This window comes from Mus caroli, chromosome 9 (genome assembly GCF_900094665.2).
Source record: "Mus caroli chromosome 9, CAROLI_EIJ_v1.1, whole genome shotgun sequence".
Lineage (NCBI taxonomy): Eukaryota > Metazoa > Chordata > Mammalia > Rodentia > Muridae > Mus > Mus caroli.
The window spans coordinates 75116308-75142764 of NC_034578.1; the positions used below are offsets into that span (position 1 = coordinate 75116308).

The 26457-nt window shown below is 44.6% G+C and overlaps 1 protein-coding gene and 1 long non-coding RNA gene across 5 annotated transcripts in view; both read left to right on the plus strand.

Annotated features, from left to right (window-relative positions):
* The window catches only part of Ick (intestinal cell kinase), a 60712-nt gene extending 45733 nt beyond the window's left edge, over positions 1 to 14979 (plus strand). For both annotated transcript variants that reach the window (XM_021171315.2, XM_021171314.1), the window contains exons 7-14: positions 194 to 365; positions 2701 to 2868; positions 4985 to 5296; positions 7702 to 7892; positions 8014 to 8162; positions 11238 to 11366; positions 13959 to 14081; positions 14636 to 14979. In XM_021171315.2, the coding sequence (XP_021026974.1) occupies positions 194 to 365; positions 2701 to 2868; positions 4985 to 5296; positions 7702 to 7892; positions 8014 to 8162; positions 11238 to 11366; positions 13959 to 14081; positions 14636 to 14790 (1399 nt within the window). In that variant the 3' untranslated portion in view covers positions 14791 to 14979. The remainder of the gene's footprint in view (positions 1 to 193; positions 366 to 2700; positions 2869 to 4984; positions 5297 to 7701; positions 7893 to 8013; positions 8163 to 11237; positions 11367 to 13958; positions 14082 to 14635) is intronic.
* Positions 14980 to 22967: 7988 nt separating this feature from the next.
* Positions 22968 to 25041, plus strand: LOC110302220. 3 transcript variants are annotated; one of them, XR_003837599.1, is made up of 4 exons: positions 22968 to 23163; positions 23390 to 23874; positions 24023 to 24116; positions 24814 to 25041. It is a non-coding gene; the product is annotated as an uncharacterized LOC110302220 (long non-coding RNA). The 3 variants fall into 3 exon arrangements; XR_002378787.2 differs by having other exon boundaries at positions 23599 to 23874; XR_003837598.1 differs by having other exon boundaries at positions 22968 to 23874.
* Positions 25042 to 26457: the final 1416 nt, after the last annotated feature.

Consider the following 26457-nt stretch of genomic DNA (forward strand, 5'->3'; position numbering starts at 1 on the left):
CGCCCTTACCCAGTGAGCTACCTCTGCAACCCTAAGACTGTTAGTTTTTATTATTGGCCATGACAGCTACCGAGTCCTCATAAGCCCCCATACCACATTGCATTTAGGGAAACGACATACTTTTACTGAGAGTTACTGAATTTATTTTCTGACCAGTAGAAGCAATAGCTAGCTGTTAACTTTGTCTTTCCAGGTACAGGGCTCCAGAGGTACTGCTGAGATCCACCAACTACAGCTCCCCCATTGACATCTGGGCAGTGGGCTGCATCATGGCGGAGGTGTACACGCTCCGGCCCCTTTTCCCTGGGGCCAGTGAAATTGACACAATTTTCAAAATTTGCCAAGTGTTGGGAACACCAAAGAAGGTAATGAACAGAACAAAGGCTCATGGGCCAAAGCCAGCAGCTTCCTGCTCTGCCCCTCCCCAGTACTGTACAGCACTGACACACTTGAGATTGTTCTAGGCCTTGACCATTCTTCTCTGCTCAGGTTCTCTACTGTCTTCTCCCCTTCCTTATGCTTACAGCTATGTTTGTCCTGGCTCTCTCTGTTTTCTCTCTATACTGGCTAACCCTTTACAGACCTCCATTCATATGCATATGTGTTCTGAGCCTTCCAAAGGTGCTCTCTATCGCCCCTTCTCTCCTTTGTAACTGTTCCAGCTATTTGGGGCCTTCCCTCCTCTCTCAGTCACCTCTGGCCCAATTCACCTGAAGCACAGAGCTTACCTTTAAACACACTTCCTTTCTCCAGCTCCTATTTCTGTCTGTGGTCTCATCATAGTCCCTAAAGGACCAGTCTTGAGGCTGAGTGGCTTATGACTCTTAGGTTTCTTTGTTTGGGTTGGGTTTGGGTTTGGGTTTTGTTTTTGGTTTTGGTTTTGGTTTTGCCTTTGAGACAGGGTCTCATCATGTAGCCTAGGCTGGCCTGGAATTCACAAAGATCCACCTGCCTCTGCCTCCTAGAAATGCTGGGAGTAAGATGTGTAGCCGCCATACTCAGCTGAGGCTGCGTCTTCTTGTAGATTCACTGCAAGAAGTAGTTGGAGCTGGGACCATGAATATCTTTGCTTGTTTCCCACCCTCCACCCGCCCCCACTCCCTGCCTTCCAGGCTTCCTCACCAGCCTGTCTTTCAGTCTGTGACTAGCCTCTCATCTCACCTTCCTAAAAACAGTTCTGGTTGCAGTCTGATCTTCACTTAAAACATCTTAATTAAAACTTAATGCATCTCGGAGCCCCTCGGCTCATTGCTTCATTCCTGTACACTGGCTGGCCCTGTACCCTGAGATATCCTCATTTCTGTATGTTGCTTGAGTGAGTGTCTCCTTAGAGACCATCAATATCCCCTTCTTTCTCCACAGGACTCCGCCTGCTGCTTCTCCAGTCCCCGCTGTATATGAGCTCTGTGCTATTCACAGATTTGCTTTGTGTCTATTTTCTCAGTTCCCAGTACCATTGCTGTTATGAATTCTGGCTTTATATTCTCTCCACCTTCTCTTTCTCTCCTCTTCCTCCTCCTTCTCCTCCCCTCCCCCACTTTTTTCTTTGCGTGTATGAGTGTCTATGTGTGGAACTAGGTATCGAACCTAGGGCCTTATACATAGTAGACAAAGTTTCTTTCGTTTTTTGTTTTAAAGAATTATTTATTTTATGTATAGGAGTACACTGTAGCTTTCTTCAAACATACCAGAAGATATCCAGTCCCATTACAGATGGTAGTGAGCCACCATGTGGTTGCTGAGAATTGAACACAAGACCTCTGGAAGAGCAGTTAGTACTCTTAACCTCTAAGCCATGTCTCCAGGCCTTCTTTTTCGTTTTTTGTTTTTTAGTTGTTTGAATGATAACGTTGTCCACATCCTCTGCTGGCTGGTCTCCTTCCTCTGACCTTCTCCCTCTTTCATCTGTTCCTCTGGTGGCTTTTGTCATCTTTAATTATTATATTTTAAAAGAAATGCCATATTTTGTCTTTTAAAGACAGCGATATTTTTAAGGAAAGGATTTATATTGAATTATTTTTGGATACTCAACAAACACTAAGCATTCTCTCGGGAACTATCTGATTGGATAGTATTCATAGTAACTGTTAGCTCCAGGAAGAGGTCAAAATTCTATTGCAGGGTGCCTCACAAAACAGTAGTGTTGAAGCTGGAGAGGCTCGCACTTAGCTGCTCAGATTTCCCATGGTTCTCTCCAGCCTTCAGTGCCCCAGACATGGGGTGTGTGAAACGTGGAGAGTGGAGCAAGCAGTGTCTCTGTCTTCTCAGTGTGAAAGTGAGCAGCATCAGGCTGGTGATAGATGACACATGGCATTTCACAAACTTACTGGGTTAGGAATCCGTCTTTTGCTTTATCTTGTTTTATTTTGTTTTCCCCTTAAAAATATACTAACAGATTCTAAAACCCATATGTCAGGTAGCACAGGAGAGAGAATGCCATGGACTTCGATCCTCAGCCCTCTGGAGATGGACAGGCTTCAATAACAAACTAAGCCGGTGGGCAATCACTGCCTTGTCTAGTGTTTCTCAGATGGCATGCGAGGTAGTCTGTGTTAGGGTAGCCCCGGGCCTCATCATATGCATCTCTAGTGAAGCCACTGGAGGCACGACACAGTTGCCTTTCTGTGACGGGCACACAGAAGACCCCTGACTGCAGTCACAGCAAATGGTCTGAGCACCATTTCCTGTCTTTTCCTGCAGACTGACTGGCCTGAAGGCTACCAGCTGTCAAGTGCTATGAATTTCCTCTGGCCCCAGTGCATACCCAATAACTTAAAGACTCTAATCCCAAATGCTAGCAGCGAAGCCATTCAGCTCCTGAGAGACTTGCTTCAGTGGGATCCCAAGAAACGACCAACCGCTAGTCAGGTTTGCCTGTTTGTTTGTTTGTTTGTTTGTTTGTTGGTTTTGTTGTTTTTCTGTTCAAAGCATTTCTTAAGAGAGCTATACCTAACCCTGAATATTCCTATAAATTATAAGTTTGTCATCTGATAACATGGTTGAAAAATAGTATTGACTGCTCTGAACTGGAGGAATTTAAGGTAATCTGAACCTTGTGCACAATTAAAATAGTTCAGATTAAACTGTGTTTGATTCGAACATTAGCATATATGTCACAACACGTGATACATACATGATCGGCAGTGAAAATGAACATAAAATTGTCAAGAAAGAAAGAGTGGTTCAGGGGTTTCTAGGAGGGGGGAACCGGGATGGGATAACATTTGAAATGTAAATAAAGAAAATATCCAATGAAAAAAGAAAAGAAAAGAAAAGAAAAGAAAAGAAAAGAAAAGAAAAGAAAAGAAAAAAAAAGGGCAGTTCAGAAAAGACCCGTGTACCTGTCAGTCTTAGAAGTGTTTAAATGTGTTCTGTAGGAGTTAGGATCATTCAGTGGTTGAGAGATAAGCCTGCACAGATTGCTGAAAAGTAATCTTAGCTTACAAGCCCAGCTCCCTCCTGTACAGCTAGCTAGGACGGCAGAGGGATAGAGCTAGACTGCAGCCTGCATTTTCATAACTTTGCACATGTCATGGTTTGTTTTATGTGGTTTCAATCTAATGAGGACTCCACACAGTAAATGTTTTTGTTTTCACTTCTATAGGTAAGAAAACTACGTCTTAGATAGTTTGAGTGGTTTTTCCCTTGTCACTTCTTCAGTATTGGTACAGAGAGTGCAGGGGCCTATATCCAGGTGGCAGGGCTTCTGAATGGGGCTGCTCCTCCTATCTGCCCACCTACCCTTTCCTGGGCTACACTGATAAATTATGAAATGTACCCAAAAGAGCTGAGGTGGCTCTCGTCACTCACCTGCCCCCTGCAAGCCTGGTTTTGCATTGGTTGTGTCACCTTTGTCAGCTTGGTTCGTGAACGATTCATTACACTGCTCAGAGCATCAAAAAATGACCAGTTCTAGCCAGAGAGGATGATCTGTGATATTTCTCACAAAAGTGCCAGCTTAATGTTAGAATTCGTGGTAGCTAGAGAGATGACAGTTGGGGGAAGGTTAAGGGGACAGAAAAATTCTTCCTCAGAACCCGAAAGAGTTACAAAGTTTATGCACTTTAGAAGGTGAAACTCACAAGTGGCTTAAGGGCAGAAAAGAAAATTTCTCATGAAACACTGCATTTTTATAGGATGCCCCTAAAATATTAAACTAAGTTCCTTTATTCTTGCTCTTATAGAACCGAGAACCAAGGAGGACTGGTATCCGAAAAGCTAAAAAGGCCCCCAAATCAAATCAGACTCGAAAATGCTAAGGTTACACACCAGAGTCCAGGACTCTGACAGGGTGCCCACATTGTTTGACTCTGTGCTTACATATAATAGTTATAGATGTCCGTAACTTATGTTCCAGACTCATTAAGAAAATGCTGCTACTTTCAGTAAGATCCATTAACAATTTCCAGGGAATACATACAGAATTTCATACAATTGTAAGCTTCTACACGTTAAAGCTTACCCCTTGGTTATCCAGAAACTCAGTTATTCATAGCAACCTGCTTCTAAAGCATGTCTTAGTGGGGAGGCTTGAGTGTACTGTGTATTGTATTCTTGATTTTGCCTGAGTATTGGCAGAGATACCCACTGCCTGCTTTGCTATTGCTGTTTGGTTAGTCAGTTGATTTTGGGACCAGATCTTTTATAGCTGGCCTCACCTGAACAAGTTTAACCAAGTCTGGCCCTTGACTTATGGTCCTCCTCCCTCCAAACTCCTGAGTGCAAGGATTAGAGACATGTCCCACCATTCCCAGATCCATACCATTTGCCTTATCCAAATAATTTTCAGTATTGCAACTAATATGTAAATGTTATTTTAGCTCAGATATGGAAAAACAGAAGGGATTGCCAATGCAGGCTATTGATTTATTGAGCAGGTTTGGCTAAGAGCCTGTAGTGTTCACATGAGCTATCGTCCATTGATCATAACAGTGCTCCCTGTCCCTTCTTTGCCTTTCCCCTAATGCCTCACTTGTCATTCTAGGCACTTCGATATCCTTACTTCCAGATCGGACACCCACTGGGCATCATCAGCAAGGACTCAGGAAAACCACAAAGAGAGGTCCAGGACAAGACAGGCCCTCCTCCTTACATCAAGCCAGCCCCTCCTGCCCAGGCCCCGGCCAAGGCATATACGCTGATTTCTTCACGACCAAGCCAAGCCAGTCAGCCCCCTCAGCATTCTGTGCACCCCTACAAAGGCGATGTCTCTAGGACTGAGCAGCTGAGCCATGTTCAGGAGGGCAAACCAAGCCCTCCATTCTTCCCATCCCTTCACAATAAGAATCTTCCGCCAGTAAGTGTTGAGTGTCTACACAGACACTTGTTTCTTCATCTCAGTTATTTTCTTCTGGCTAGAGAGAGTATGTGTGAAATATTTTCCTTTTCAGTGCATAAGGTCATATACATTTATCTTCACAGTACCATGGTGTTGTGAGAAGGCTGACTTCAGTTTCCACCTTTTCCATATCAGTATTAGCCCTCCGGCTGTCGCTCTGATCAAACGGTGTGACGAAGGCAACTTAGAGAAGAAGGAGTTTATTTGCGCTTATGGTTCCGATGGGTTAGAGCCCGCAAAGGCATGGCAGCAGGAGCAGGAGGCTAAGGGCTCACACCTTGACTGCAGACAACCAAGCAGAGAGAGCACAGGGAAATAGGGCCTGGGTTTGGCAGAGTCCAACCTCAGAGACATACTCCCTCCAGCCAGGCCACACCTCCAACTCTATCCAAACAGTGCTACCATCTGGAGAGCAAGTGCTGAAACATCCCTATGGTAGACATTCCCATTCAAACCACCACAGTCTCCTGCTAGCGAGTGGAGGAGTCGGCAAGTGGCCTCCGTAGCCAGAGTTCTGCTCTTCAGCAGCTTGCTAACCAAAAGCAAGTTATCGGGCTTCTCGGTTCCGTATTACGCACCTGTTAAATAGAAACAATTATAATGTACAATTGTTTTGAGGACTGACCTAGTTAATACTTGAAAGAAGAATAGTAGCTAGTATATTATCAAACATACATAGTGCTAGCATGCTTATGTCAACTTGACACAAGCTAGAGTTGTTTGAGGAGGCAGAAAGCAGTCCCATTAGGTTGGCCCGTGGCAAGCCTGTAGAGTATTTTCTTAGTTAGTGGTTGATGTGGGAGTGTCCAGCTTACTGTAGGTGGTACAACCCCTGCGGAGGTGATCCTGGGGTGTATAAGAAAACAAGCTGAGCAAGACTTGGAGAGCAAGACAGTAGCCATGGCTTCTGCTTCAGTTTCTGCCTCCAGGTCCCTGCCCTGACGTCCCTCAGAGATGGACTGGAAGAGTAAGAAGAAATGAGCCCCTTCCTCTGTATTTGCTTTGGTCATAGTGTTTTCTCACAGCAATAGAAACCCTGACTAATACTTCCTAAGACTCAGGAATTGCTAGGAATTATTATTGTTCATTCCTACAGAGTCAGTTTCTTCATCCATGGATGAAATCTTAATTTATCTCTCCTCCCCGCTCACAGCAGTTCGTTCTTGGTCATGGGAGATCCTAATGCCTAGGACGGTGTTTTGAAAATCCTAAGGAGCAGGAAGCCGTTCTTCCGTGTGCAGACCGTTACTCATAGGACGATGATGGGTTGATGTCAGTGCTGGGCTGCTAACTGAGTGCAATTCTTTTTTTCAGCTAGCTTTTAAGTGGACAGTATACGATGCCAGAAGTGTTCAGTTCTCTGGAGAGTTACAGGCAGTGAGCTGCCTGACGTAGTGCTGGGGACGGAACTCTGTCCTCTGTGAGATCAGTGTGAGCTCAGAACCACGCAGCTTCTCGCCAGCCCCAGGGTTTTATTACTTGGGTTGATTGACGTGGGGAGAGTCCCCACCCCAGTATGTGCAGCGTTTCCTGGGCTGCCCACCGGACTTCAGGAGTGGAGAGAGCAAACCGAGGAGCAGCCTGCACATACGAAGTCATCGCTGTCTGCTCCTGGCCGTGGGTGCTCGACTGGCGCCTCAGGTCCCCACCAGGATGGACTCAAACTTGGAATTTCAGGACAAAGCAATGCTTTCTTTGCTAAGGCACTTTTGGTTTGGTTTGGTCCGGTTTAGTCTGGTTTGGTCTGGTTGGTTTGTTCCCCACCCCAGACAAGTTTTCTATATGTAGCCCTGGCTGTCCTGGAACTTGCTTTGTAGACCAAGCTGGCCTTGAACTCAGAGATCTACTTCCTCTGCCGCCCAGATGCTGGGATTGAAGGTGTGTGCTGCCACTGCCCGGCCTGCGAAGGGCCCTGGGTCAGGGTGTTCTGTCGCAGTAACAAGAGAATGCATTGGAATACTTTCTTGGGTCTTCCTTTCTTACATTCCTGTTGCGTGTAACTTTGGGAAGTTCTGTTTACAAAGCATTGTAGTTGGTGCAGGGTGAGTTAGAGACAGGGGTATGGGCTTGCATTTCCAAGTAGATGGAGCCTGTGGGATACTACCTACCATACTTCAATCCTTCTTACTGTAACAATGGAAATTCAGGATAGAAACTATTTATTGATGGAAGTACAAGGCTGTGGATTCATTCCCTAGCATGTGTGCACGTATACACACACACACTCACACCTACATACACACACACACACACGCACACTCACACCTACATACACACACACACGCACAGACACACAAATTATTGATAGATAAACCCTGTTAATGTTGCTTTTTCTTTTCCTTCTTCTCTATTTGTATTCACAGAAAATCCTAGCCAGCCTGGAACAGAAAAATGGTGAAATCAAGCCAAAGAGCAGGAGAAGATGGGGTCTCATCTCCAGGTCGACAAAGGGTTCTGATGATTGGGCCAACTTGGATGACTTAGACTTCAGTCCCTCTCTCACCAGGATAGATGTAAAAAACAAGAAAAGACAGAGTGATGACACCCTCTGCAGGCAAGTGTGCCGTCTGTCCCCGCAGGCGTGCTGTCTGTCCCCATGAGCAGGCTGACTTGGATCTACAGGTCACCAGTATCCCCTCTTCCCTCCTGACTTAAACCACATTCCCTTGATGCAGGTTTGAAAGTGTTTTGGACCTGAAGCCATCTGAGCCGGTGGGTACAGGAACCACTGTCTCCACGCAGGCTTCCTCGCAGAGGAGAGACACGCCGACCCTGCAGTCCGCAGCAAAGCAGCACTACTTGAAACACTCTCGCTACTTGCCTGGTAACAGAAAGGGCACGCTGCCCTCAATGACCAATAGCCTGTCTTGTCTCTGGGATCATGTTGCACATGATCCGTAAATATGTTCTGTTCTGGAGGATGAGTGCTTCCATGTTGGCTCTGTGTCCTCCTTAGCCCACAGTGTAGACCACACCATGTAACTCATCCAGCTGAGACCCTGTCAGAGCCATCAGCCATTGCTCATGAGAGGAAATCCAAATTTCTTATAGGCCCCAGACACGCCTCACACTGCATGCTGTGTTGCCTCTGTGGTTGGTTAGTGTGCTCAGCACACACTGGCCTCTGAGTTGGTGAGGACGTCATAGAATATCTGGGCCTTGCAGTTTTGTTTTACATAGGTGTCCTGAGATAAGAGACTTAGTGTAGGACACATGAGCTGAATCTCTGAGGATGGAAGGCTTGGCAGGAACTGCAGAGCATGTCTGAAGCATCTTTGTCTCTGCTACTCAGGAAACCAGGGAGCAGTTTAGTTGCACATCCTGGGCAGTACTATAGATACTAAGTTTTGTATTTTGTAAGTACCATAGACATTAAATTTTGTATTTTGCTAAGTGCCCAAGCCTCTCTACAGACTTTAGATTCCAACCATTATCTGACCATCCACTCACAGATTAACTCAACAGTCAAGCAGCCACTGTATGCTAAGCACTGAGAACGTTTGACAGAACACACATACACACACACACAACCCTCGCACATGCATGTGCCAGGCAGGCTCTCAGGGTTTTGACATCATCCTAGAAGTCTGCAGTGATGGTTCTCGTGGTGACAAATGTGGAGGGACCCAGGTCTGAGGAAATGGATGAATAGACTGTGTAAGCTTCGGTTCTATAGAGCAGCTGTGGAGGCTGGCTTTGGCAGGAGCATGGAGCATGGTAAACGTTTGTCTCGATGGCCTCACAGCTTCTATGTTCTGTCCTGGGTGGCCTCGCATCTGAAGGAGTAGCATTAATGAGGCATGTCCGCTTGCACAGCGATGTCCTCAGCCGCTAATGGTGAGGTGATCCAGGTCGTGTGAGAAGGTGGAACCTCAGAGAACAGACACAAAAAGAAGCCAGGGGCTGCAGAGCTGTGGCATGGGGTATCAGTGAGGAATGGAGAGAGCCTAACTGTTACAGGAAAGAAGTCACTGGGAAGAGGGAAGATTCAAATGTTTAGGAGTCCTTGACGGAGTCCTCCTGAGGGAGGGAGGGGACCAGAAAGGCAAGCATGGACAGATCTGTTAGCTGAAGCATAAGAAAACCCCACAGACTGGCCACAAATGAGACAATGTTTTCCACTCCAAGATGGCCTCTTCCCTTTGTGTCTGTCACGTGATGTCACCAGTTTCTATATTTTTGGGTTTTGCTGGGGTGTTTGTTTTGGTTTTTTTTTTTTTTTACCACAGAAATTTTTTATGTTCTATGTTACTTTCATTTTTGAAATTTGGTATAGATTTATTTTATGTTTCAAATAAACTTTACTTTGTCTGATTAAGATATCTAGCAATGTCACAGGCAATCCATAAATAGTAAGAAATGTACTAGAGTGACTGTAAGCATGTGCTTTGTCACTGTTCTGTGGCTATGAAGAGACACCATGACCACAGCAACTCTTCTAAAGAAAACATCTCATTGGAGCTGGCTTACAGTTTCAGAGGTTCAGTCGGCTCTCAGCATGGAGGAAGCATGGTAGCACACAGGCAGACATGGTGCTGGAGAAGGAGCTGCGAGTTCCACATCCAAATCCACAGGCAGCAGGAAGAGAGAGACACTGGGCCTGGCTTGAGCGTCTGAAACCTGGAAGCCCACTGCCCCAAGGCCACACCTCCTAATCCCTCTCAAGTAGCCCCACTCCCTAATGACCAAGCCTCAGATACATGAGCCTATGGGGGCCACTGCCATCCAAACCAGCTCAGCAAGGGTGCAGTGAAACCACCAAACTGGACCACTGGTGAAAGGAATGGTTTATTTGGGGAAATTCAGAATTGTCCTGGCTATCTCTCGGAGGTCAGAGAGAATAACAAAAGGTGTAAAAGCTTTACCTTTTAGAAGGTAAGAGGAAGGTTAGAGAGGTGTGCGGGCCCGGCCACCTGGGAGCCAGTCTGGGGATGTTAGTGTGTGTTAGTGTGTGTTAATAGATGCAGAAGGCTGTCTGCTGCTGCAGTGGGGCTGAGGGAGGTTGTGGTTCTTCCTAGCCCACATCACAGGTTCCTCAGGCATGCTGGTTTGGGGCTTTTGTTTATCCACTAGCAAGCCTTCTGTTTACCCTGTCAGAGTCCAGCCTGCGATGAGACCAGAGCATCATTTACAACCTTGGCAGTGGCACTGCCGCTAGGGGTGGGGGAGGGGTGGGGATGCTTTGGACCTAACAGTGTCCACTGTCTCGTGGAGTTAACAGAACAGCAAACACCTACTAATTTAGAAAAGATGTCATATGTAGTACAGTTGTGTTGCCTGTGGTTCTTAGGTGATCAGACTCACAGATTGTGCTGGGCAGAGGTGGCACACGCCTTTAATCCCAGCACTTGGGAGGCAGAGGCAGCCGGATTTCTGAGTTCGGGGCCAGCCTGGTCTACAGAGTGAGTTCCAGGACAGCCAGGGCTACACAGAGAACGCCTGTCTCAAAAAAGAAAAAAAAAAAAAAGACTCACAGATTGCACCCTGTTCTCTGACCTGCCCTCACGTTGTCTCCATTTTGTCCCTACACACCTGGTAACTTGATGGCTTGAGTTTTTGGGGTTTTGTTGTTTTGTTTTGTTTTGTTTTGAATTTTCTCTCTGTATTTATTTTATAATCTATGTATATTTGATTTTTTTTTTTTAGATCCCATGTATAGGGTTGGAGAGATGGCTCAGTCATTAAAGGCTAGTCTCACAACCAAAGACAGACTCCACATATAAGTGAAGTCATGTAATCTTTTTCTTTGTGTGTTAGTACGTTTCCCTTGGCTAAAGTCCGTATCAGACAAATGGCGAGCTCCTGGTCTCTTTATGACTGATTAATGTCCTTCGTGTAGATGTACCATTGTTTCTGTCTGTCTGGTTTATTTTGCATTTTAAGCTCATTTCTTCTCTAGGAATAAATATAAGAAATGGCGTGCTCCCAAATCCAGGCAAAGACTTTCTTCCATCAAATTCATGGTCCAGTTCCGGTTTGTCTGGAAAATCTTCAGGAACAGTATCAGTAGTGAGCAAAATAACTTCAGGTGAGTAACAGTTATTAACTCCTGAGTGACCAGAGGCAAATTCTTCTGGTGTTGCAGGGCTGGAGGAAGTTCCCTAGAGAACTATGGTGTGGGTCCCTTCTGTCTGAGACACAGGCATCTTCAGTTTCCCTGCCCTGCTCTCCCTTTTGTAGCAGCCCTAGGGGTTCAGCCAGCTCCCCAAAGGTTCTGTCCTCATGGGAGGTGGGGAGTGGAGCAGTCCTCCCTGACCCAGGAGGAAGCCAAAAACAAGTTTACACGACTTACCAAATCTAACCCCTGATGCCCTGGTGTGCTTTGGACACCTGGCTCCTAAAGTCAGTGTTAGTCTGGACTCCTCTGCTCCGGCTGGACTTTCTGACTGGTGAACCTGCCCTGCCCAGAGCAGCAGAGTCCCTTCTGGTTGGAAAGTGGACAGACTGTTTTTTTTTTTGTTTGTTTGTTTGTTTTTGAGACGAGGTCTAAGTGGTCTCACTAGACAACCCAGGCTGCCTTTGAACTTTAAGCTTTTTTTTTTTAAAGATTTATTTATTTATTTATTATATGTAAGTACACTGTAGCTGTCTTCAGACACTCCAGAAGAGGGAGTCAGATCTCCTTACGGATGGTTGTGAGCCACCATGTGGTTGCTGGGATTTGAACTCCAGACCTTCGGAAGAGCAGTCGGGTGCTCTTACCCACTGAGCCATCTCACCAGCCCCAGACTGTTTTTTAAAATAAAGTCCTCCAAAATGGCTAGCCAGGTAGACAATTTCCCCGTGCTGTTTCCCTGGCCGAGTGCTCTACATGGCACCCAGTGCACACCTAACCCTCGCCGCTCCCCAGCACCTTCTTCCATTAGGGCTCATGTAGGAATGCTGTGCCCAGGTACCCATCATGCCACCTAAGAACACATGTAAGCCCCCGTACCCCACCCTATATACCAGGCCTGATGGAATGTCAACTTTTCCTGTGCATTTAAAAAGATATATATAAAAGTCAGTGAGTTTTGCATAGTTGAAAGTTTATAGGAATGCTTCCTTTTAAAAAATAAAGTGTATATTAAGTATGTTGTATCTATCCTGAATTGTATGTGCCATGACTGGTCACTACACTGGATTATCCATTACTATACTAGATCACTATTCATTCTTTGCCTTCGGACCACGTGAATGGCTGTTTGCAGCTTGTTCGTTGGAAGGGGCCAAGGTGGACACAAAGTGGACACTACTGTATCTCTGTTTGTGTGCACACAGGCACCAGGTCCTCTGCTGGATCAGCTTTAGGTTAAAGGGTGTGTGCATCTTGGGCTTTATAGATATCACATTGCTCCCAGCTGGATATAGTGCCTCATCCTATTGATGCTTGGTACCCAAGGCTAAAGTGAATCTTGATCTGGCATAAAATGCTATCCTCTGTCTAAACTTGTATGTCTTTTTTTTTTATTAGATATTTTCTTTATTTACATTTCAGATGTTATCCTCTTTCCTCATTTCCCCTCCCAAAACCCCCTACCCCATTTCCCCTCCCCGTACTCACTAACCCACCCACTCCCGCTTCCCTGTCCTGGCATTCTCTTACCCTGGGGCATGGAGCCTTCACTGGACCAAGGGCCTCTGCTCTCACTGATGTTAAACTTATATGTCTTAAGGTTTATCCTTGTGTTTATTGATTTTTTTCTCCTTGGGGCGGGGGGTTCAAGTTCTCCTCTCACTTTTTTTCCTGTCTCCTTACTTACCAGTACTCCATGCATTCCAGGGCATTCCCCACTCTGCCCTAAGCAGTTATCAGATGCCTTTTTTGTTGTCAAGACAATGCAGCTGTAACTCTTCCTCACAGTGGAACTTCATCTGTTTAGTGCTCAGTACCACCATCCTCTGTTGTCCTTAATGGTCAGTATTAACTCATCCATGAGTCTATGTTAACTGCTTACCTGCTCTCTGCAAGTTATACCACGAACCTCCTAGAATACAAAGGCAGAAGGACAGCATACAGTCTTCCCTTAGCACACTTTGAAATGTAAGTGATTTAAACAAGCTTTGCCTGGTGGCACACACCTATAATCCCAGCATTCAGGAGACTAGCATGCTGCCTTAGGAAAAAATAAGAAAGTGGGGAGTAGAGAATAGGAAAGATGGCAGGAAGACATAAACCTTTTAGGACATTTTTGTTGGGGCCAGTGAGTCTAGTTATCAGCAGGATATTTAATGGCTATTTATAACATGTAAATAAATAGGATTACCCTTTCGCATGAGAGAATATGTTAAGTGAATTACATTCAGCTGCATTTCAGAATTTGTATATACTGACATGAAAGGATATTCCATTAGATGGAATAGAAGAAAAAAAGTTTCAGAACAGGCTAAACCAATTCTTGGTAGGAAAACTATCAAATATGTCCCTTGCATAGTTTAACAGTGGCCCCCTTAGTTGCTGCCTGCCCATGGGAAGGCATGTCCTTTGCCTTCGTGGCCTTTCTGACTGTGGTATGGTGGCATAGCTTCTCAGAGCTCTCCTCAGTCTCCTTTTTCCCTCAGAGGTAACAACGTGCTTTCCTGAACTCTTGGTGTGGTAGGCGTGCCTCTGTGGTAATGAGCTTTCCTTTCCACCCCTCAGTTGGCTCAGGCTCTGCGAGCTCCAGTGGACTGACTGGAAGCTACATCCCTTCCTTTCTGAAAAAGGAAATCGGCTCTGCCATGCAGAGGGTTCAGCTGGCGCCCCTCGCAGCCCCTCCCCCCGGTGAGTCGCAGTTCTTGTCATCTGTAAATTAGTCCAGTAGTTCCTGAGCTGCTGCTCTGTGGCAGGGACAGGGTCTGCAGAGTCAGGCAGCACTCTGTCGAGGCTGCGAGTGAATTGAGTGTAAACACATACTAAGTCTGATGTGCATAAATGCTAAGGAGAAAAAAAACCAAAGCAGGCGAAAAGTGGACTTGGGGCCTGGAGCCCACGGAGTCAATAAAGTTTGCTACAAAAAGGCGCTTAGTAGAAGTGGGGCGGAAGTTAGTGGGTGAGCCCTCAGGCACTGGGAATGGCTCTGCAGCAGATCAGGCCTAGCAAATTCAGAGAGCAGTGAAGAGGCTAAAATACAGGGTGCAGAGGGGCAAGAAAGAGACAGGGGGCTTTTGCCAGATGATAGAATCTTCCCACAGATTTCTCCCTGCCTGCAGTAGGGGAGACGAGAAGGAGGCAGTTGTGCATTTGCACCCACCCCGTGTCCGTTGCAGACATTTGTCCCTGTGCTGGCCTTCCTGCACCTGCCTTGGGTCCCACTCAGCATTTCTCTTCCATTGCAGGCTACTCTTCCCTCAAGGCCGTGAGACCTCACCCAGGGAGGCCTTTCTTTCACACCCAGCCCAGGAGCACGCCCGGCTTGATTCCCCGACCTCCAGCTGCTCAGCCTGTGCACGGCAGGATAGACTGGTCTTCCAAGTACCCATCTCGGCGGTGACTGTCCAGGCCACGGGCCGTGCTCCTCAGCTGACTCCATTGTACCCGCACAACCACGAGGCGGTGTAAAACAACCCACACTTACAGCTGTTCTGAACTAATGCATTTCAATATTTCTTTTAAATGTTTTTTTTAAACATTGATTTGAATGCAATACCCTCTTTTTGTATAAAATTATTTTATTCTAAAACCGGGTCTCATTATTTTCTTAAACAACAGCATTTTGTATATATGGATTATGTTTTAGCATTTTATACAGTCAACTTTGTAATGAACTTTTTAAAGATTAAGTGATTTTTTTTTGTTCATTGTTCCATGTAATATTTTATACAGATTTTGAAATATGTAATAATATTGATTCAGTATTGTGACAGGGTGCAGTTTAAGGCAGTGGGATACGAAATTATTTACTCAATATATTTGAATTTTATGGAGTGGCCCACTTGGTACTCTAGGCTTTCTTAGACTGGTCTTCGGAAGGTGATCTGCTCACTGCTTTTCTGAACAGCTTGTATTGATTGTTCTGGGGGTGGAAGTTGTTTTGTTGTTTTGAGACAGGGTCATATGTAGCCCAGACTGGCCTCCCACTCAACTATGTCGCTGAGGATAGCTTTGAACTTGGGATCTTCCTGTGTCTACCTTTCTGAGTGCTGGGATTGCAGGTGTGTAAGCCGTGCTTGGTTTTACCCCTGGGCTTTGTACAAGCTTCCCAGCCCTGATCCTATCTTTTTATACGATTGTCTTTCATACAACTGTTCTGTCCTAAACTGTCACTTTCTTTAGACATTTCACTTTATTTTTGCCCCCAAAACAAAGAACTTTTCATAACTAGTTGGTGAAATTTTATTACACTCACAAACACAGTTGCAAAAAATCCAGATAAACCCAGGCATAATCATACGAGACAGCACATTCCTACTTCTTCGTTGCTTTGTATTGGTTGAAATCTCTGCTGGCCTCTGGCTTCACCAGCCCACACCTGTGGATGGGGATGAAGGGGCTGAGCAGGACAGCCAGCTCTGCTGGGCAGACAGGGAGATGGCAGAGTTGCAATCACCTGTTCACCTGTTGATCTGGTGAGCTTTTTTTTTTTTTTTTTTTTGGTTCCCTGGGGCCTACCAGCCAGGATCTACCTACCCACAGAACTGCCAGCCAGCCTCCCTCAGGCCCAGCCGAGCCACAGAGGCAGGGTGGGGAGCTTGCAGCCCATCGAAGGTGTCTGTGACCTGCACCCCTATAGCCAGAGAGGAGGCTCCCTCCTACCCCTGCGGTCCATACTTTTTTTTCCATTTTTAAAAATATCCAGGCTGGAGAGATGACTCAGCCACTCCAGTTCCAAGGGATCCGACGCCCTCTTCTGGCCTCTGTGGGCACATGCACTCGTGTATATAAACACCACTGACAGGAACATATACATGTAAAATCTTTATAAAAATCTAATTGTTAAAAATCCCTTAAAAGGGAAGCTTTCTTATGTCAAAAGTACCTTTTTTATTATCATTGCTTTAATGTAAAATTTTCTTAACATACGGTAATACAATCAATTAAGCCTATATCCCTGCCAAGATGAAAGACCAAAAGAGCCAAGTATCTTTCTATGTAGCCATGGCTGTCCTGGAACTCACTCTGTAGACGAGACTGACCTCGAACTTAGAGATCTGCCTGCTTCTGCCTACCAAGGGCTGGGATTAAAGACGCATGCCACCATACCCAGTGTGCCACCATACCCAGTGACTTTTTTTTTTTTTTAACTGAGAGTGAAGGTTGTACTCAGCTGCATTTTCCACACCTGATTAGGAGCAGCAGCTCATAAACGCCGCAGGCCAACTTCTCATAACGAATTTAGGAGTAGGGAAGCTTTGGGGGGCGGGGAAGGGGATCTAAACTGTAAGAAGTCACACTCGCCAGGATGTTATGTTCAGACTGTACCATGTCTCAACCCCCATCTTATGTGGCGTGTTTTGAGGTTGAGACCTCTGTTGGACAGAGGCTGTCCCATTGAGAGGGATGTTTACAGCAATTCTGAAAATAGCAAAGCTTGTCTGGAGACAGAAACATACAGAGTATCCACTTGCGTCCATCTCTGTGTGACGCAGCCGCCTCAGGCAAAAGGAAGAGTCACCGCCACCGCCACGAGGGCAGTAGCCAACCTCAACCAATGGTAGAGCCACTCGCGTGCTCCCAGAGCCCAAAGGACGTTTTTGTTACAGTTTCCAAATGCAGCAAAGCAAACCATATGAAACGTTCTTTTTTGTAGATAAAAATGGTAAGGTAAGGTGAATTCCTCATACGTTAGTAAATGATTGCTTTGATGTATTAACAGTGACTTCCAAAGGGCTCTGTCTGCCCTAAAATCAGAAAGCAGTTTATGCTTTGGAGAATCTGAATCAAAAGTACACTCGATGGAGCCCTTTTAATTCTGAGGGGTGTGAAGAACGCACATCACGGGCAAGGGCTTGAGAGTGAATGTTTCCCTGTTAACAAGCTAGCAGCAAAACCTTAGAAAATGCACATGCAAGCACAACTTGAAAGCGTTTGTTTCTGTATTATATTCTAAACCAACAAAATGTGCGTCCGGAGATGAGTCCTTTACTGTAAGGTTAATATTTATTTCCTCTTTTCTGTATTATGTATAAAAAGTAAATCTCAAATCCTGCTCGGCTAGCTGCAAAGCTGCCTGCAAGTTGTAGATACCATTAAGATATAGAAATAAATCTTGAACCCCTGTGGATTCTCTGTAATCTAGCCAGTGTTAACTAAGGTCATTATGTTCTTTTTTAAAACTGACAAGATCCCAGCTACCCAGTTGTTTGACGCCATGAAATTGTTTTCCTTCATGTTCTGTGGACCCTAACTTGGTTTCCCTTCCTTGACTAGCAAACAGCTTCCCTTGGGACGTTAGCCATGAAAGTTTACATGAGAGCAGCAAGCTGGGCAGCTGAGCAAACCAGCTTAGTGGAAAACCAAATTCTAAAGAACTAGCAAGAACCGCAGACGTACGTTTCTCTCATCCAAATGGGTAAAGGGGAAATTGTATGCAAGCTATGTGCTATAGACAGAAATAGCCCTTTGTAAACAGAGATAGTCGAATTTGCCTGTTGCATATATTTTACCTACTGTAGAATTATGAAGTGAAAAGCAAAATGCTGACAGGAGTGAGGGGTTAGATGGCACCTAGTCATAACTGTACCTCATTTTCAATCGCAAAGCTTTGGAGGGCTGGAGAGTGGTCCAGAGGTTAAGAGCACCAGCTGCTCCTCCAGAAGGCCCAGGTTCGATTCCCAGCACCAAGGAGACAGCTCACAACCATTTGTAGCTCCAGTTCCAAGGACTCTGCCCTCTTCTGAGGGCATGCAGTGCACAGATATGAATGCAGACAAAACACCCATAGAGAGAAAGCTTAAATTATATTGCATCAAAATAAATAAAGGAGATTTATTATTAAAAGCAATATCAAAACAGCTTTCTGGCAAGTCAGAGTGGCTCATTCTGGGCCTGGTTTGGTGGCATGGATATGCTGAGATGCCCAGAGTTTGCCTCACAGAGACAAGGGAAACTATGTTTGCATAAAAGCTGCTGCTATTAGGATTATTTCCTTTATGGTAAGTCCTGTTAATTAAGGAGTGTAGAAAGCTGATCCCGAAACAATGTTTCAGACACAGTGCTTGCCTAAGGACCACATACAACTAAAACAGCCATACTGCCATGTTCCTGAATTCTTAAGACCTGAGTACAGGAAGGCAAACTGTGTCAAGTGAAGGCTCCTTTCCCTTTCAGTTCCAAGGACAAATACCGTTGGAGCTAATGGGCACCATCTTTTCCTGTGAAGTCACATTTCCGTAACATCAAGCCGTTGTCTTGTGCCATTGGGGGTGGGAATGGTGGGGCAGGTGACACAGGTCACTGTATGACCAGAAGCGATAAGTTTCTAAGAAAATATTTGACATACTTACTGCTTTGTGTTGTTCTAAGCAGATGTTTGTTTAATAAACTGGGTAGGTATTGTTTACAATTGTCCTTACAGTTTCCAAACTAATGTACTGTATGTTTTATAATTTATTTGTATGGTCTGCTCATGTAAATTATCAAGACAGAAGAGGGGCTCGTATCATCCTAAGGGGTGTTGGTTTTTTCTTAAACACTGATATGTGACTTGAACACCGGCTGGACAAAGCCTTCCCAGCTCCCACATCTCCGTACAGAATGCAGTTCCGTTCCACTGACTCCATTCCAAAGCAACCTTCGCATCATTAGAAGGCAAAGCACAGGGGGTAAAGAGGGACCCTCCTGAAATACAATGTTACTTTTTGAATGACTTATCCTGAGATGTTTGAGGATGTTAATACTATAGATGGAAACTTCTGCTCCAAATAAAGTTACAATTCAAGAAACATGGACTAGAATTTTTTGTCTTTTGTACCATTTCAGTAGATGGTACCTTTAGGACTGAGAAGAAACTGCTGTTACTGTAAGGATGACTGTCTGTGACTCTCTGGCTAGTCTTCTTTTATTAATTAATTCCTTTGTTGACTGGCGGTGGTGGCGCACACCTTTAATCCCAGCACTTGGGAAGCAGAGGCAGGCAGATTTCTGAGTTTGAGGCCAGCCTGGTCTACAGAGTGAGTTCCAGGACAGCCAGGGCTATACAGAGAAATCCTGTCTTGAAACACCAAAAAAAAAAAAGTTCCTTTGTTACTATAACACCTCCTTAGTGACATATTTTGTCTACATTCATGACAGTAGAATTGGGAATATATGCTTAGGGCAGCATAACAAGTAAATTATTTTTTTCCAGAATTAAGCAAAATACATGACCAGAGATTTTTTTTAAGTAGCTTTCTTTTAAACTATTTTAACTATTTATTGTTCCTGTTTTCAATGTGCTTAATTAGTTTTTTTTTCAAGCCACATTCACCTACAGTTTGTCTTTAAAGAAACTTATAGTTTACAGAGTACTGGCAGTATATTCCAGGAAATTCATGTTCTGAGTACTCTTTAATTCATTGAGTAAATTTTATAGGAATCTGATCTCCCAGTTTAAGTTCTATTAACTCAACAAGTTAGAGACTGTCTTTTAGGCAGCTCAACTTGTCTGAGAATGTCTCTCAACAGGCTTTACTGCTCATATGTTTGGAGAGGGAGGGGCTTAGTATATCTGGTTGGTTTCAGGGACTTCCTAAAACCTTTGAGTTGTTTACTTCCTGAATTAATGGGCTTCTTTATAGGATAGAATGTTTTCCTTTTAACATCCTGTCATTTTTTTAAAGATTGTCATTTTTTAAAGATTTATTTATTTATTATATGAAAGTACACTGTAGCTGTCTTCAGACAAACCAGAAGAGAGCACCAAATCTCATTACAAATGGTTGTGAGCCACCATGTGGTTGCTGGGATTTGAACTCAGGACCTCTGGAAGAGCAGTCAGTGCTCTTAACTGCTGAGCCATCTCTCCAGCCCCCCTAACATCCTGTCTTAAGGAGATGGAAAATGTAAGGTTCTATCTCAGAGGAAATTACTACACAACAAAAGTATAAGCAAAGACTAAAACAATGTTTCTTTAATAGTCCAAGGGATGGCGCTCCCCAGACCTCAGGCTTACGTCTATATGAGGTGTTATTTATACAATTATTTCTCACTAAGGACTTTTTTCTTGCTAAGAAAAAAAAAATGCTACCCAGATATAGGATGTTAGGATTTGAGCTCAGTTCACCACTTGCAGCCCCTACCTGCAGCCAAGAGATAGACAGATTTATTGTTTAACTTAAAAATTAAATGATGGGTAACTTCCTTCTCTTCCTCCCTCCCTTCCTCTTTCCCTTTCCAGAAGCTATCTGGAAGGGACCTCACCTTGATTCTGGTCATTCCAAGAGCCAACCCAGGGCCTGAAAACATCCTGAGTTCCAGTGGATTTTGACTTGGACATTTTAAAAACATCCTCTGTTCTGGCTTCTCCTGATGCCTTTTCTAGAACTCATAATGCAGACAACACACTCTTACTTACTTCTCCCCCATGTCTTTTTCCAGACACTCATTCTTCCCTATACTTCAGAATTATACAAGCAAAAAACACTGATGTACTTTTGGGGTACCCCAACTGCCACACCCAATGTTCTCAATCACTTGGGAGAAACAAGGCCAGTCATCACCCCAATTCCTGATGGTATTTAAGGTCACCCCTGACAAGAACAAGAGGTAGAAACTAACTAGGCAGCTTAAGGTAATAAGACCCCAAGAAAAATAACCAGTTTTTTCTTGGCTAAGAGCCAGAGATGAAAGACTGCTGAGACAGCTGAGTGGCTTAGAGCACGTGTTACTCTTAGAGAGGACCAGAGTTCCGTTCTTGGCAACCCTTTGGTGGTTCACAACCATCGGGAACTCCCAGTTTCAGGAGATCCAACACACTCTTCTCAGCTCCCCCGGCATCAGGTACACATGTGGTGCACATACATATAAATAAAAATTTTTAAATGCAATAAAAAATAAAAGCTAAAAATGACATCGGGGCCTCTTGACAGCCTTGTCCTTGCCAGAAGTGTTAATGAGGGTGCTGATCCCTGATCTGGCTCCTAAATGATTTTTAGTTAGGGTTACCTTTTGAGGGGGATGAATATTAGTGTGTAGTAATAAACATGTATTAAGATAAAATTCCTTCTGGTCAAGAGAATAGAACCTGACGAGCTAGTTGGGCCAGGTCAATCACTCAGTGAAAGGGAGTTTACTGTATGAGGCAGAACAATTAGCCTTACAATGAGATATTGTCTTTTCATTCTCAGAATGTCAGTCTACAGGGTCACCAATCTGCCTGCTTTTCTAAATTATACAGAAAAGTGTGATTTCTTCTCTCTCTTTTCTAATCTAAGCATGCTTTCCATAATGCTTTGGCTTCCCCAGTATTTTGGGTCTTCTTGTTTGAGTCTCTAAAGTTCCCTCTCCCACCATGAAGCCACTTGTCCATGCTAGACTAAATGGGATGGCTTTCCTCACTACCTCCTCCATTTTCCTCCTTCAGCAGCTTAGAGTTACAGCCTACCTGTCCTGGGTGTTTGCCTTTTCAAGTGCAATAGCATTTTGTCCTAATAACATTTTTTAAATAAATAAATAAATAAATAAATAAATAAATAAATTTAAGCAGGGACGGGAAAGAAAGAAAGAAAGAAAGAAAGAAAGAAAGAAAGAAAGAAAGAAAGAAAGAAAGAAAGAAAGAAAGAAAGAAAGGTGGGGTAGAACTGTTCCCAGACAGAACCCTTGTCACAACTGCTTGGAACCTTCACCTGAATTCATATTCTCTCTCTCTCTCTCTCTCTCTCTCACACACACACACACACACACACACACACATATAGTTTTAAATAAGGCTTTAAAAGCCTTATTTTAATATAATATATTTCAATATAATAAGCCTTATTTAAATATAATTTTTAATTTTTTTTAAGTTAAAGAAGGCTTTAAAAGCGTAGAAATGAAACGAAAATTTTATTTTATATATATAGTTTTAAATAAGGCTTTAAAAGCGTAGAAATAAAACGAAAATTGCCGGAACTACAAAAGAAAGGCAGACTGCCACATGCAGCGCCTCATTTGGATGTGTCTGGAGTCTTGGAAGCTTGACTACCCTACGTTCTCCTACAATGGACCTTGAGAGCTTGTTTGGAGGTTCTAGCAGGGGAGCGCAGCTACTCGTATACCCTTGACCGAAGACCGGTCCTCCTCTATTCGGGGAAGGTCGTCCTCTTCGACCGAGCGCGCAGCTTCGGGAGGGACGCACATGGAGCGGTGAGGGAGGAAGGGGACACCCGCCTAGCCAGCCAGATCAGCCGAATCAACCCTGGCGATCAATGGGGTGACAGATGTCGCAGCCAGATCGCCCTCACATCCGAGAGAACTCTTGCTCTTGGTAGGTATATAAGGCCATAGAATTTTGTAACTTTACACATATGGTGACCTGATGTAGTCGACTGTACTTGATATTATAACAAATCCTGAACCGATTTTAGGGTTAAATAATCATTTTATGCTCGCTTCGTTCTAAGTTTAAGCTAAAATACTTAAATTTAGGATGTTTTACTGTTAACCAAAATGCATTGTGGCTATGCAAAATACAACAGTTTGGATTGGTTAAACCTCCCGAAGCCCCGCCCCCGACGGCCTTGTCTATTCTACGGCCTGGCTCTGCTCCTGGCCCAGGCACCCGCGTCGGGTGCGGCCCCGTACGAGCTGGGTTCTCTGCCTTCGCTGCGTGTCGGCACCTCTGCCAAGGCGGAGCGGACGGCGGAAGCTAGACCCAGCGCATCTCCAGCCTCACGAGGCTCACGCGGTCGTCCGTGGGCCATAGTCGTCTGTCTCCATCTGTGGCCGAAGTGACACACCGAAGCGAGTAAAAAGCTAATTCTTAGAACAGTGTGATGCACCCGGCCCTCCGTTGGCTTCCCGTGCCCTTTGTAGCTAAATTTGGAAAATCCTGAGTTTCTCAAAGTCCAAGAACTTTATAATGTGCACTGCTAGGCTAACACCTTTACAACGAATGGCCCCAGCTTCCCTGAATCGGAATGTGAAAAAGACACTCTGAAAACCAAGGCTAAGGGTTCTGTTCTTTCTTTCAGGTGTTAAAATGGTGGCATCTTTTTATTGCGCGAGGGAAAACGCAACAACAATAATAAAACACTCCTCCCAAATCCTGAACATTCAGTTATGTCCAGAAAATTAGGATGAAGATAGGACTTTGCTTTACCGCTCTGTACTGCGTTCGGGTTTTTTGTTTGTTCGGTTTGGTGTTTGGTTTTTGGTTTAGTTTGGTTTGTTTGTTTTCCAGAAAGGCCGAAAGCCATCGTGACGTCGAGGCACAAGCTCCACTGTCCAAACAGTAGAGGTCGCATGGAGTTCGTGAGACCGGCATTAGCTGCCGCTGGAGCTGTACCCAGCCCACCGTATTTTCACAGATTAGCCAGACAGCCTTCTATTCGCATCACTACTGGTCCTGGTCAGCCATAAGATCCTTCCTGTCAGGGACTTTTCTTTGAACTAGGATGTAATTAACGGGATTCTTTCCCCCTTTTAAGTTACCCTTGGTTTCTACGAGGGATAACAGGTAATAAGGACAAAGGGAAGTAATGTAAATTTTGTCAGTTTTATTGATTATACACCCTCTAGGTGAATTTTCTGTTCCTGCGTCGCATGGTTGGAAGCCTTGTTTCCTGGCCTGCGTGTGCAAGTTTTGCTTTTGTTCTATTCTTCAGCTTCCTGTGGGGATTTTCAGATACAAGCAAACAAAACACTGCATAACTCTGTGTGCAGCCCTTACCCGGATGTGTACAGCTTTAGGGTGTGCTGGTATGTCTCCTGCCTCCTCTTGCTTTGTGGGAGTCTTTCCTCCAAACATAGTTTCATATGGGAGTGCCACGCTTTGGTATTTATTTCCAACGGGTATAGGTTATCACACCCACCAAAAAATCTGCAAGGCTTTATCCTCAAAGCAGTCTGTCTCATGTGGAGTTTTTAGTAATGTGTCTCAGTGCTGCTCTAAACAAGGTCTGTAGACTTTACACTATGAATAACTTTAGATTTATAAAAATGTTGTAAAGTTGAACCTCAGAGCCCTCAGTTCTCCTGGGTGCTAACGCCTTACATAACCATGATAAACTGAGAAGAAAAGTGTGCCTGGTGCACAAGTAAATGGGCGGCAGACTTTATTATGATTTCAGTGTTTCTACTAATGTCCTCTTACCAGTCCAGGATCCCACAGTGTATCTAGTCATGTTTCCTCAGTTTCCCCAAGGCTAGGATGGTTTCTCAGCCTTTCCCTTGACGTTACTGAGACCATCAATGAGGATTATTCCCAGAGAATCCTTGGCTCTTGAGTCTAGTCCCTTATCTCACAGAATGTCCCATGCCTTGGATATTGTCCGATTTCTACCTTGTGATTGGGGGAACTGTTTGTGTTGGTTTATTTGTGGTTTGGTTGGTTGGTTGGTTGGTTGTTGTTGTTGTTTTAACAGGTGTTTCTTTGCTTTTCTCAATGTCACAACAGGAGGAACAGAATATCCAAATGACCTCCTTGGAAAACAACGGTTAAGGAGCACTGGGACTCTGGCAGGACGTGGGTTCTCTCCGACCCCTTTATTCCCCCATGCCCGCTGCCCCACATGTGTGTACACATGTGCTTCTGTTTGTGAGCACGCAAGAGTTCATTATAGAGGGCATCTCCCTTACCTGTTGTCTCTCTTTGATTTAAAAAAAAATCTATTCAAGCATAAGTTTCTGTCTTTTCATTGATATATTAAAACCATTCATATTTTAAAGTAATTATTAGCTTATTTGGGTGTATGGCTACCATGCAGTACCTGCCTTCTGTTTGTTGTCTTTGCTCTGTTTTGGTTTGGTTTGATTTTTGGTTTTTGGATTGCTGCTTGGGGGGTTTCTTACAGACACATAGGAGATGCGGGATCACTGAGAACACCACTCCAGCACGAGAGACGACTCACGTTAGACGGCAGCTCAATCTCCTCTCCCCCAGCAACTATTTTCTGTTATGTAACTTCGGCCAACAGCCTCATGTGACTTACAAACTTCATGAGTTGTCTGAGTCTGCTAAAGCTCCCTCTGGGAGGTTAAGTTTCAAACTGGAAGGAGTTTCTGCACAGTGCTCCACCCCTTTCTCATGCATCCTTTCTGCCTTCACCCCTGCAATGTTCCCCAAGCCTTGGAGAGGATGGAACTTATTGTGTTCCATTTATGGCTGGCATTTGACCCCCATGCCTCAAGAGAATCACTTATTCTCAACAATTTGACCTGTTATGAGTCTCCGTAGCTCACCTCCCTTCACAGAAAGTATGCTTCCTTCTAAAACAGGCTGGAAGCAGCAGTCATCTGGGGTCAAGACCAAATGTTTAGGGGCAGTTCTACACGTAAACAATAGCAGTATAGTCTCCCTGCGGGAACTTCAGGTTTGTGCCCTTGGATTACATTATCAAACATGGCTTCCTTCCCATGATGCTGACCTTAAATCCGACTGGAAACTAGTTGTTGCACCCATGAGAGCCACAACATTATTGCCTCAGCCATCTTGCCTGTCATGTTGGTAGTGTATGCAAGATCCATAGCTGAGCAGCAGTGTCAGCAACCATTCTCCGCAATGGCCTGGGCATTGCCTTCTGGATTTTAAAAGTCTGCCATCAAGGAAGACAGTTTCCGTCAGATTAGTGCTAGCTTGATTTCTCCATGTCCTGCAACAAAAGAATGCAGTTTCTTCAGCAATAGGTATGCAGTTCTGGTGTGCGACCAACAGCATTGTCAATAGCCTTAGTGGCTTGTGGGGCCTCAGGGGCTTGCCTGGTCATCAACTCATCTGGAGGTAGCCCAGCCCAGCACTGGAATTCTTACCTAGCAGCTTTATGGCTGCCTCTGGGATTTCCTTTTCGCTTTCCCACCTACATAAGGATGCCTTCATCCAAACTCTGGAAATGCTAGGGTTGTTTTTTGTTTTGTTTTGTTTTGTTGTTGTTATTCTAAATATGTTTCCAAATCTGTAGAACTCTCAAAGGTTAGGAATATATAATGAAACCTTTTCTTTTTTCTTTTTCTTTTTGGTTTTTCGAGACAGGGTTTCTCTGTGTAGCCCTGGCTGTCCTGGAACTCACTTTGTAGACCAGGCTGGCCTCGAACTCAGAAATCC